Source organism: Lepisosteus oculatus, chromosome 15 (assembly GCF_040954835.1).
Source record: "Lepisosteus oculatus isolate fLepOcu1 chromosome 15, fLepOcu1.hap2, whole genome shotgun sequence".
Classification (NCBI taxonomy): Eukaryota; Metazoa; Chordata; class Actinopteri; order Semionotiformes; family Lepisosteidae; genus Lepisosteus; species Lepisosteus oculatus.
This window is the reverse complement of record NC_090710.1, coordinates 700,792-713,813: the sequence shown is the minus strand read 5'-3', so window position 1 is coordinate 713,813 and position 13,022 is coordinate 700,792. Positions and strand designations below refer to the sequence as shown.

The following is a 13,022-nucleotide window of genomic DNA, read 5'->3' as shown; positions in this document are numbered from 1 at the left end:
ACCTATAATCCAATTTCCTGATATGTTTCCATGAAAATGAAAATGTTGGCAACAGCTGCTGATGTGTTACAGCTTTAAGCTACTGAGAATTGTCTCTTAGATTCTAGATAAGGTTTGTGACACTTGGAAGAATAAACACTTCTAAGTTCAAAACAGACAGGATGTTTGCTGAGGTCTGGGGGTCCCTTGAACTGAAATAATTGTAAAGTTTACCTTAATATACCTAGTGTTGTGGGTTAATGATTGTCAAGGAGCAGGACAGACACACATAATATAAGATCAAATTAAGTGCACAGAAGAAAGGACAGGAAGAAGAAGCAGGGAAGAGAAGAGTCCAGAGGAGTTGGAAGTTAAAGCTTGTGTCAGGCGAGAGCCCCTACTTCTTGATCATCCAAACCAAGCCTGACTGGAGCTATGTATTTGAACCTTGCTATTTTGTGATTTTAAAGTGAGTTAAAGATACCTCAGTTAGAAACGTCTTTCCTGTTTAGGGTGCATTTTTTGGCTAGAGATATAGGCTCCCATTTATTTTGTGGCATCTGGGGTACAGAGAGAGATTTAATAATAATAATAATAATTGCTTACACTTATATAGCGCTTTTCTGGACACTCCACTCAAAGCGCTTTACAGGTAATGGGGACTCCCCTCAACCACCACCAATGTGCAGCATCCACCTGGATGATGCGATGGCAGCCATAGTGCACCAGAACGCTCACCACACACCAGCTATCAGTGGGGAGGAGAGCAGAGTAATGAAGCCAGTTCAGAGATGGGGATTATTATGATTGGTAATGGCCAATGGGAAATTTGGCCAGGACGCCAAATTACTCTTTTCGAGGAACACCCTGGGATTTTTAATGACCACAGAGAGGACCTCAGTTTTATGTCTTATCCGAAGGATGGATTTAACTGCAGGTTGCTTCGTATTTAGTTGGAAGGCAGCTTGTCTTTTATGTGGTCTTTATTGGCATTAAGAGTTTCATGCTTAGTTGCTGTCTGGGGTTTTCTGGGTGACCAGAATGTAAGGCCTCTGAAACACCTTGTTTGTAAATATTGTATATAGAGTAACTTGTGTGTTGTATGTTTTGTTGTGTGTAGTGGAGTTTGTGTCTTTGGCACTGTAATAAATAGTAGTTCAGGTGGGTAGCTGCGTCAGCATGCGTAGGCTGCAAAGGAACAAGTAATAGGTTTATTCCATGCTTAAAAAAAGAAGAAAGAGAACACAACGTTTCGGCCGTGGAGCCTTCTTCAGGTGTCACCTGAAGAAGGCTCCACGGCCGAAACGTTGTGTTCTCTTTCTTCTTTTTTTCAGCATGGAATAAACCTATTAACTGTAATAAATATTTGTTTAACCAAGTATGCCTGGATAATTACTGTTTTCATCAAAGCTGTGTCAGAGAACAAAGAATTCACGTGTCTCTAATTATTCCAACACTCAGGTATATTCTGGAAAGAGCACTTAAAAGTTTGGGGTTATGAATATTTACTTATTGACTAATCCGCTTGGTCAATTACTGATTTTCACCATTTTTGTAACTCCCCATTTGTAAAAATAGAATTGTTTGTGCAATTAAAGTTGATCCTGACAATGTTTTTTAAATCCACTATGTATAATATTTTACAATCAATCACTATACACAAATGTGAATAATTCTGAATGCTGTGTTTAATGAAAAAACTTAAAATGTTAATATTACTGTACAATACGACTAGCTCAGGAAAACACTTAATGGATTAATACAATTTAAATTTCATTTATAAAATAAGTTATTGTTAGTACATTATGTTAGGCACAAGTCATGTTAAGGGCTACAGTGCAACGTGGTTTTACAAAGTAATGCAGTCCTGCACCAGATTATTTGAAAAAAATCAAAAGGTGTTATGCATTGTAATGTTGTAATGATCCACCCTGGTGTCTATTGCCCAGGTGGATTTACAACAAAAAGGTTGTAAGTTGGTAAGTTGGTTCTAAAAATTGTATTCTTGAGTAACTGTGTAAATTGGTAAAAGTAGTAATTTATTATTTCTTAAAGTAACAAGGAGCTTGAACATCAAATAACAAATGAATCAAACTACTCAACACCATAACCACTCACTCTCACACTTGAAAAACTTAGTCCATTAGAAATTCAAAAAGATCAAATTCATTCCACTTTCTTTTGTTCAATTACTCTTCATAGTTTGTGTGACCATCAAAATAGTGTCCTTAACATTGTAATGAGAACAAGTAAAGGCATCTTACATTGAAACTGAAATTTTGCATGTAAAAATTTGCTATAATAGTCTTTACACCTGCAAACTATTCCATCAGAAAAAATATCTGGCAAATATATGACAGATTTAATTAATAAAAGTAGTTACTACTAGTATCAACAAGACTAATAGATGTGAAAATGTGATTCCTGTATAAATTAAGATGGCCTTCAGACTGCCATTTACTTTTCTTTGTGTTAATGTTGGTAAGACCAACTTTAAAACCTATTTAACCAATTTGCTGAATATTTGGTAAGTATTATTCTAGTGAGCATGTTATTAATATCTAACGCAGTGCCATTCCTGTGCATACAAATATGGCCACATGGCTGACATTTAGTTCTCAGATTTCATACTGCTTATGTTTAGGAAAGCACCACTCCTGTTGAATTGAAAGCATCTGATTTGCACCTCATAACTGTTACGATAATCTGAGCTTTCTAGTTTTCATTCTAGTGATAAAATATCACTAGAATATAATTGAACAGACATTAAAATTGGGATCTTGCTTAAACCAAGACTTACCATTACTTTGTTCTTAAAGTTAAAACTACAGTTATATTAGCAGCCACTTTACAGATTGATTTTGCTTAAGAACATAAAGGTTACAAACAAAAAGAAACCATTCAATCCATCTAGTCTCTTTGGAATCATTCTAATGAATTAAAAAGGAACTGCAACACTATTTTTATATTGTGGGAGTAGAAAGAATCAGCATTGTTTATACTTGTACCAACTGGTTGATGTTTCACTATTCATTCTGAAGAAATCAGCTGGGTTGACTTCATCAGTAACTTTTTTTTTTGTTTTTGAATACTTGTATCAGGTCTACTATAGTCTTTTTTGTTTAAAAAAAAAGGCCAATAAGGTTTGTTTCTTCAGCCTGTCGGTATAGAATATTCCCTGAAGCCCTGGAATGTATTTAGGTGCTCTTCTCTGGACAAATCCAAAGTAGCTATCTTTTCTGTGATGTTGTGATCACAATAGTGTACAATATTCTAAATATTGCCTTTTAAGTGTATTATAAAGTTTCATAACATCTCTTGATTTTAATTCTATGCTGTAACTTATCTATCCAATCATTTTGTTTGCCTTTTTAATTGCTTCTCCACATTGTCTAGAAAATGTAAATTATATTTCAGGATTAACACCTACGCATCTTTAACAAGTAGCATCTTCTTTTTATTAACTGCATGTACTGTAATACCCTGTACTTCTCTACATTAAACAGGTATTTACTTTTTTTGCAGTGTATTCATGTTACATTGTTAATGTAACTAACTGTTAAATGTTTTAATTAAGAAATCCTATTAAAATGCATCTGATATTACTCAGACTACACTCAGAAACTCAATCCATTTTTGTATTGGAGTGTTAAAGATTAACATTTTAATAAGAGTGGGGTAGGAAGCAAACAACATTTTTTTAGCATTCAAACTTGATGTATGTTTTACCTGGTTTGTCAGGCACTTTGACCTGTAGGTAAGTTTTCACCAGAGATGATTTGTAAAATCATGCATGAAGTTGTTCTTACCTGTCCTAAAATCAGTTAAGACGTTTAATACTGTAGCATGGATGTGACTGATATGATTGGGTTGTGTCAGCCAAATACGAGCCAGATGTAGTTTGCTGTTCTACAGGCAGCATTACAGACGTAACAGAGGACCTCTGTGTTCGGAGAGGGCTTGAGCTGGCTAGGGCACCCTTGCTGTGTCCAAAGCAGTGATTACTTTTCCTACCAGGCACAGGTGGGGCTAGCAGCAGTATTAAAAGATGAATGGTTGTGTCAGGTGGGCATGTTATAAAAGTATGTGCACAAATTCTCATTCTTCCTATGGTATTCTGAGTTGATTAAGAATTGGTGATTTGAAAATGAGAGCACATAAAATAGAAATATATCTGTGAGTTCAGAATAATAAGATTTTTTCACATTTTTCATGTGTGCACTCTTGTTCCCTTACCCAGAATTGGTGATGTTGCTGGAGTGGTGGTCAGGAACCAAGTGTACCCTGTTCACTGACCAGGCCACAGTCGACAAGTTTGGGAAGGAGCACGCCATCATCATTCTCAATCATAACTTTGAAATCGACTTCCTGTGCGGCTGGACCATGTGTGAGCGATTTGGCGTGTTGGGGGTTAGTCTCTTTCTATATTCCTCTGTATTTGTTTTGGATCACATCACTTCAAATACAAGTTTTGAGCATTGACTTTTATGATTGGAATGAATCGTTGCTCCAGATGTAGTCTGAATTTCCTGTGGCTGGATTCCTGATGTGACCTTTTTCACAAATGGTTAATAAAAATACACAGAGAAATACAGAGCATAATTGTTAATATTTATAAATGTTATATATTTAAAATCTTCAATGATAAAAAATTACTTTGTATTTGACTGAGTTTTTGCTGTGATGAAACAGGCTCATTCAATCAAACTCATGAATCAAGGTGTCTGATTAGGGTAAAAATGGGAGGGTGAATGCAATATTTTATATGCAGAGACAAAAGTCACTAACAGAAGTACAGTTTAGTGTGTTAACGTGTGGTATAACAGTGTAGTTTCGCAGCAGCTCATTGACTGGAATTTAATTTTTTTTTAATTTAGTATGGACGTTTTTTTTTCTGCTTACTAAGGAGTTTTTGGTCTTTTCTGTTCTGTATTGACAACATGTATGGTCACTTGCATTGGGGCAACCTTGTTGTGAAAGGCACTATATAAAAATCAATTTAATTGAATTAAAGGCGTTACAAGGCGTGATCAGGTCAGCCCAGTCCATTATTGGAGTACAGCTCCACCCTGTTGTGGAAATTTTACAACTTGCTGTCTCAGGAAGGCTGGAAGTAAGGATTCCGATCATCCTGGTTTCTCACTTTTCTCTCCTCTTCCCTCTGGTAAGCATTAGAGGAGCATAAAGGCAAGAACCTCCAGATTCAGAGACAGTTTCTTCCTGCAAGCTGTCAGATTACTGATCTCTACCCCTACCTCTGATGTTTTTTCCTCCTCTCACACTGCTTATCTGACTTGTTTTTTAAGTTGTATGTTTCTTAACTTTTTGCTATTGCTGTTTCTATTCTGTGTTTATGTTTTTGGTGAAGCCTTAATGCCTTTGTAACAGAGCATGATTGCAAATAAGTATTTCATTCCACTTGTGCATATCAGAAATAAACTGAACTGAAGGTGGCATTTTTCCCTCCAGATCAGGAATTGCAAAACCTTATTTATATTGGCATTCAGATGAGAAACTAAGGTCCTGACTACTTGGTTTTTAAAGATGGGGCATTTTTTAGAAGAACAGGGGTGTTAACTCTGGTATCCTTTCTAAATTCCACTCTAGACATGTACTGTACTATGTGAAGTACCTGAACATTCCCCTTAATTCAATTTGTGAAGTATTTTCTTGAACTTCCGTCTGATCTTCTGTGTAGCTGAGACACAGGGGCTGCTGTCTTCAGTGGTAGATTAAGTAAATCTCATACAATTATGTAAAGTTTTTCAGCAGCACATGTGACATGCCAAAAACACAAGTAGGTCTGAAATTGAAATGACTCATGAGGCAGTCAGTACAATGAGGCTATATTTTCTTTTACGTTAAACCTGAACCTCCAATATGCATTTTTGGACTGGCCGTGTTTTTTATGCTTTTAGTTTACCGTTACATCCATGTTGAGGCTAATATTTTTATATTGCAAAGGAGGCAGCAACTAATACTCTGTCCTTGCATTATACAATGATAGCCTTCCACTGTGGTGACTGTTTGCTGAATATGATCCAACATGGTGAAGTAAAAAGAACTGTTACTGCTACTGATTAAGTATCCTTTTTGCATATAGCCTATGCTATTTCTTATTATTTGCCATATTTTAGGTACATTATTAAATGAATCAGATTATAGGAGGTTTTCATCATCTTCTCCTTTTCGTTTTATCTTTACACTTATATTCCCTCTGTAGCTGAAAACAAATGGAACTGTCCATGGGAACAAGATGTAACAAAAGAATTGGAAGAGAAGTTGCATACCACTGATGACGCTATTTACCTGGCTTTTCACACTTCCTTTGCTCATTTGGATGATAAAGACACATATATTAGAATGAGCATTTTAGCTTTTCTAACATGATGTCTTTAATCTTCATCTCTTTTTTTAGAGCTCCAAAGTCCTTGCAAAGCAGGAGCTGTTGAAAGTGCCACTGATTGGTTGGACGTGGTACTTCTTGGAAATTGTGTTTTGCAAAAGAAAATGGGAAGAGGACAGAGACAAGGTCATCAGTGGACTGAAAAACCTTGCTGACTATCCTGAGTGCATGTGGGTGAGTGTCTAACTGCACAAACCTCTTTTCAAATGGGTGACAGCTAATTAAGCAGTGTCTAATCACTGCCTTTGGGCATTGTGGCTAGCTGCACAAAAACACCTTGTTAAATTACCTTTTAGTTCTCTCTTAGTGTTTCTTAAGGGAAAATGCTTCCAAACTTCATATTTAAGATCTATGCATCCATAAAATTGAATTTGCTTACTTTTTTATTAACTTTATTATATTGTGTTGTTACAAATAGTTACAAAACTGGTGAAAATCAGGATTGGACAGAGTGGTTTTAAACAGTAAGTGAAATAATTATTCATAACCCCCTAACTTGTAAGTGATTTCTAGCAATGTACCTGAGAGCCTGGTAGAATTAGAGGCACATGAATTCTTTGTTCTCTGGCAGAGCTTTGGTGAGAGGAGTAATAATTCAGGAACTAATGGTTAAACAGATATGTATTACAATGGCAAAACACAAACTATACTACACACAACAAAACATACAACACACAAATTACTCTATGAACAGTATTTACAAAAGTGTTTCAGAGGCCTAGCATTGTGGTCACCCACAGAACCCCAGACTCCTACTACTTATTAAACTCTTTAACTAAATACAAAGCAACCTGCAGTTAAATCTCTCTCTCTGCACCCCGGATGCCACAAAATAAATGGGAGCCTATATCCCTATCCATAAAAATGCACCCTAAGCGGGAAATATGTTTTTGGATGATCATGAAGCAATGGCTCTCGCCTGGCGCAAGTCATTAAACTTCCATCCTTCCATTTTCACCCTGCTTTTCCTGGTGAGGGTTGTAGTTGCAGCAAGCCGAGTAGATCAGCCCTGACTTTTCTGTCCCCAGCAACAGATTTCAGCTCCTTCTGGGGGATCCCCAGGCACTCCCAAGCTAGCCGAGAAATATAATTCCCCCAGGGTGTCCTGGGTCTGCCACGGGGTCTCCGCCCAGTGGGACGTGCCTGGAACAGCTCCAGCGGAAGCCAACTGGGGGACATCCTTATGAGATGCCCAGACCACCTCAACTGGCTCCTCTCGATCTGGAGGAGCAGCGACTCTACTTCTCATACCTCACAAAAATCAAGTATTATGTCATGGCTGAAAAGAATAGACGCCAAAAGTACTTACACCAGCTCTGATAGATCACGCACCCCATTTGAGAATGAGGAGGATTGTACATCGGCCACAAAGGTTACCATATTTGAACTTTAAAAAAGAGGATACCCTAAGAAACTTTATCTTATCTTGGAAAGGGGTCGGGATGGAGAGGGTGTCCTAAATATCCCACATGTATGTTCATTGGTAAAGCAACAGTGAGGATGTTTAACTATGTGAAATGCATAAGTCCCTCTGCTGCAATAACAGTATCCTTTGTTTTGCTGATAGATTTGACAACAGAATCTGTTAATTTGGTTGAAAATCTCTCGCCTCGAATTGCCTTTTTTTGTTTGTCTGAGTCAACATGAGCTTGCAATTCAGGTACACCTTTATTTGCCACGGAGACAAAAGTACCAGGCTTACACACCAAACATTCAGCTTCCCAGTCTTCTCTGCCACTTCGAAAACGCTTAAATTTATTTTTTAGTTCTGCTGTGAATTGATACTTTTGCTTTGGCATTGTGCTTGAGGGCAGGAATAGAGAAACAATAGGGAGCCTTTTGAGGGAATGCTTCTGCACTGCACATACTGAGTAAAGACACTGGTTTTGCTCTGTCATGATATAATCATACACGTACAGGATGAAAACTGAGTGACAATGTACTGTAGGTTACGAAGCAAACGAAGTTGAGAAATTCTCTCTCTCTCCAACTGTCTTTATAACTTTTGTTAATTGTTCTTCATGGTGAAAATCAAAATAGAGGACATGGCTGGAAAAATACGGATGTATGGTAACCCTAATGGCCACCAATACTAGCTCTGCTGCTAATCCTGATACAGACAGCACTGCTCATGTTAGCAAGCGTTGGAAAGAGGTGGTAAATTCCAAATTAACTAAGTGCCTAGTGCTATTTGTATTATGTGTGTGTGTGAGTGTGTGTGCGCGCTCATGTTGGTCATTGAGATTTTCTGTGGTTCCTATGAGAAGATGACTTGTAGGTGGTACTTGGATGCTTTGATTTAATTAGGGGTGATACCTGGTCCAAGAAGTTTGAGAACCACTGCTATAAGGTATTCAAAAATCACTTGGCTTCTATCCTCCTGTCCACCTGTAATTGAATAAGGGAACTTGGAGATTGTCCACCTTTTTGGAAAGAAGCTTTTATTTCTGTTATTCCAAAAGAGGGAAAAGATAAAACTAGAACTCACAGACAAACTCAAGATGATATCAGACACGCATTCCATATTATGATGCATATTGCTGATCAAAATAAAGGGGCAACCTTGGTTAGACTGGATGCAGAAAAAGCCTTTGACTGAGTCAGTTGGGAATTTCTATGTATGACACTAGAGAGATTTGGATTATCTGATAAATTTATAAATATAATTCAAATAATTTATTCAAATCCAACAACACAACAACACAAATCAAGATCTTTCTGATAGATTCAGCATAAAAAGAGGTCCAAGACAGGGATCCTATCACCTCTCCTGTTGTCTTTATACAAAAAAACCATGGGAGGAGCAGGACACAGTCTTGTGAAGATTCAGTTTTATTGAGCTCAATAATGACTGCAACGTGCACGCTCGGTCTACCCCACAGAACCAGCTCTTATATACAATCAGAATGAAGTTTATTTCACAATCTGAGTGCTTGTCCTGTTCTTTGATATGTAATTACGTATTGTCCTGCTCTGTCTTGCTCTAGGTTCTGTCCTTTGATATGCAGCAGATATTGATCTGTTTTATCCTGTCCAGTATTTAGCAAATACTGACATGCCTGGATTGGGTTTTGTTACAAGCTTTCTTTCAGCCAGAATCTTTGGCTAGCCCCAGGCTACACCTTCCTTAATTTTCAAGGTCTTTTGCAAGAATACCCTTTTGAATGCAGCCATTTTAAATGCCTACACATTATACCTGTGCTCCAATGTAAGATTGCTAATGTCAGATTCTGCAATGTTACATTTAGTGCCAGTAGGTGGCACTCTTTCCTCTCAGTCACCATTCCCATTTGAAGTAGTTTTTAATGCCTAGCGAAAAAGCAGGAAATTATTTCCCAAAGGGACCTTGTTCACTGAAGAGACCTGCCGCTTCTTGAACCAAAGGACGTAACTGAATATTAGGCATGTTGGTTAGATTAATGTGTGTTAGTGTCATGAAATAACAGTGATAACTTTAAAAGAAAAAGATTCCATAGGCACATAAAATGCTACTAAGATTACATTATTGGGGGCATTGTGTAGATTCTGTTTATTAAAATTCTATCTTCATAAAAAAACATAATATTGTATGCAATAAGTAGTGCAAGATTACACAATGGAATTGTATCCCATTAAACTCTTTAAGAAGTTAAAATAGCATTTGTTGTATGTTCTTTCAAATAGATGAGAACTTGCTATGTGTGAGAGTTTTATCGCTAAAATATGCATTGTAAGGATTTTTTAAACTCTTTTCATGGTCACTTGCAATTCACATTCAAAATTTTATTAATTTAAAAGGGAACCTGTAGGTCCTAGTCATCGTCAGAAATACTGGAATTCAACAGGTACAGTGGTGTGAAAAAATGTTTGCCCCCTTCCTGATTTCTTATTTTTTTGCATGTTTGTCACACTGAAATGTTTCAGATCATCAAACAAATTGAAATATTAGACAAAGATAACACAAGTTAACACAAAATGCAGTTTTTAAATGAAGGTTTTTATTATTAAGGGGAAAAAAATCCAAACCTACATGGCCCTGTGTGAAAAAGTGATTGCCCCCTAAACCTAATAACTGGTTGGGCCACCCTTAGCAGCAACAACTGCAATCAAGCATTTGCGATAACTGGCAATGAGTCTTTTACAGTGCTGTGGAGGAATTTTGGCCCACTCATCATCAATTGTTGCAATTCAGCCACATTGGAGGGTTTTCGAGCCTTAACCGCTTTTTTAAGGTCATGCCACAACATCTCAATCGGATTCAGGTCAGGACTTTTGACTAGACCACTCCAAAGTCTTCATTTTGTTTTTCTTAAGCCATTCAGTTGGACTTGCTGGTGTGTTTTGGATCATTGTCCTGCTGCAGAACCCAAGTGCACTTCAGCTTGAGGTCACTAACAGATGGCCGGACATTCTCCTTCAGGATTTTTTGGTAGACAGCAGAATTCATGGTTCCATTTACCACAGCAAGTCTTCCAGGTCCTGAAGCAGCAAAACACCCACAGACCATCACACTACCAACACCATATTTTACTGTTGGTATGATGTTCCTTTTCTGAAATGCCGTGATACTTTTACGCCAGATGTAATGGGACACACACCTTCCAAAAAGTTCAACTTTTGTCTTGTTAGTCCACAGAGTATTTTCCCAAAAGTCTTGGGGATCATCAATATGTTTTCTGACAAAACTGAGACGAGCCTTTATGTTCTTTTTGCTCAGCAGTGGTTTTCGTCTTGGAACTCTGCCATGCGGCCCATTTTTGCCCAGTCTCTTTCTTATGGTGGAGTCATGAACACTGACCTTAACTGAGGCAAGTGAAGCCTGCAGTTCTTTGGATGTTGTTGTGGGGTTTTTTTCTGACCTCTTGGATGAGTCGTCGCTGTGCTCTTGGGGTAATTTTGGTCGGACGGCCACTCCTGGGAAGGTTTACCACTGTTCCGTGTTTTCGCCATTTGTGGATAATGGCTCTCACTGTGGTTTGCTGGAGTCCCAAAGCTTTAGAAATGGCTTTATAACCTTTTCCAGACTGATAAATCTCAATTACTCTGTTTCTCATTTGTTCCTGAATTTCTTTGGATCGCAGCATGATGTCTAGCTTTTGAGGATCTTTTGGTCTACTTCACTTTGTCAGGCAGGTCCTATTTAAATGATTTCTTGATTGAGAACAGGTGTGGCAGTAATCAGGCCTGGGTGTGGCTAGAGAAATTGAACTCAGCTTTCCAAAGATGTGATAAACCACAGTTGATTTATGTTTTAACAGGGGGGCAATCACTTTTTCACACAGGGCCATGTAGGTTTGGATTTCTTTTCCCTTAATAATAAAAACTTTCATTTAAAAACTGCATTTTGTGTTTACTTGTGTTATCTTTGTCTAATATTTCAATTTGTTTGATGATCTGAAACATTTCAGTGTGACAAACATGCACAAAAATAAGAAATCAGGAAGGGGGCAAACACTTTTTCACACCACTGTATTGCCTTGTCCTGCCCAGTGGTGGAGCATGTTTTGTTACTTGATATTCAAAATCCAATGATTCCCCAGCTGTGGTATATAAAAACACAGTTTTTTAACCAAGTTCTTCTCTCCCAATGCATTCCTGCACTGTCTTGTTCTATAGATCCTCCTTTACTGTGAAGGGACGCGCTTCACAGAGAAGAAGCACCAGATAAGCATGCAGGTTGCAGAGTCCAAAGGCCTCCCAAAACTGAAACACCACCTACTACCACGGACCAAAGGATTTACTACCACTTTGCAGTGTTTAAAAGGAACAGGTGAGGATGTCTGTCCAGACTGGAGATCTAGTGAACAGTCCTTAGCCCTCAGAAGTCAATGTCATATGCTGGAGGCCAATACACGATCTTAACTTCTTTGTTGTCTGACAATATTGTCTCAGACTAGTTCAAACACACAAATTGTAATTAAATTCAATTGTCAGATTGAGTTTCTGAACAAATAAAAAATTATGTGTACACATTTTGCTACACACTTTGGGTTTTAATACATAAACCTCCACAACTTATTTACTAATACATTAATTAAATATACATTAAATATACTAATTACATGAGTTTATCTACGAATACATTCGTTTGGTCATTACAGAAAAACAAAAACATCTACACAGAAATTTTACTTCATTTTACTTCAAAAGTGAATTCAGGTCTTAACCAGTACATAGTTTTTTTTTTATTCCAGGATAACCAGTAGCTGATTCCTAACTGTATATTGAGAAAAAAAGGTTATCTTCTCCATTATATTAATCTCATTCACAATATCAATGCACTGTTCAGATGTTGGAGGTTCTTTAATAAACCATTTTCTTGTGATGGCTTTTTTTACTAGTTGGATAATGCCTAGTATATATCTGTCTTTTGGTTCAATCTGCTCATAAGGAAAATTTCCCAAATATGTAACAGAATTTAAAAGGTGAGTAAATCTACTATTTTATTAAGGGTTATTTGTATAAATTGCCACTTACAGTGTACACTTGGGAAGGACCAGGTATGTGTTAATGAATCACTATCTGCTTTCCACATAACCCCATAACCTCCAACACCTTGAAGTATTTTCCTTTTGTTTTACTTTTATATTTTGGGGGCAAGGTAAGAAACAAATCAGGTTTTTCCAACAGACGTTTTTCCATGTGACCTTATGCAGCT

General features: G+C 37.4%; 1 protein-coding gene across 12 annotated transcripts in view; it reads left to right on the top strand.

Moving 5' to 3' along the window:
• Window positions 1-13,022, top strand: part of agpat3 (1-acylglycerol-3-phosphate O-acyltransferase 3) — an 89,957-nt gene that overhangs the window by 53,319 nt on the left and 23,616 nt on the right. For all 12 annotated transcript variants that reach the window (XM_015363578.2, XM_006638958.3, XM_015363577.2 and 9 more), the window contains 3 exons: window positions 4,220-4,389; window positions 6,398-6,559; window positions 11,981-12,134. In XM_015363578.2, the coding sequence (XP_015219064.2) occupies window positions 4,220-4,389; window positions 6,398-6,559; window positions 11,981-12,134 (486 nt within the window). The remainder of the gene's footprint in view (window positions 1-4,219; window positions 4,390-6,397; window positions 6,560-11,980; window positions 12,135-13,022) is intronic.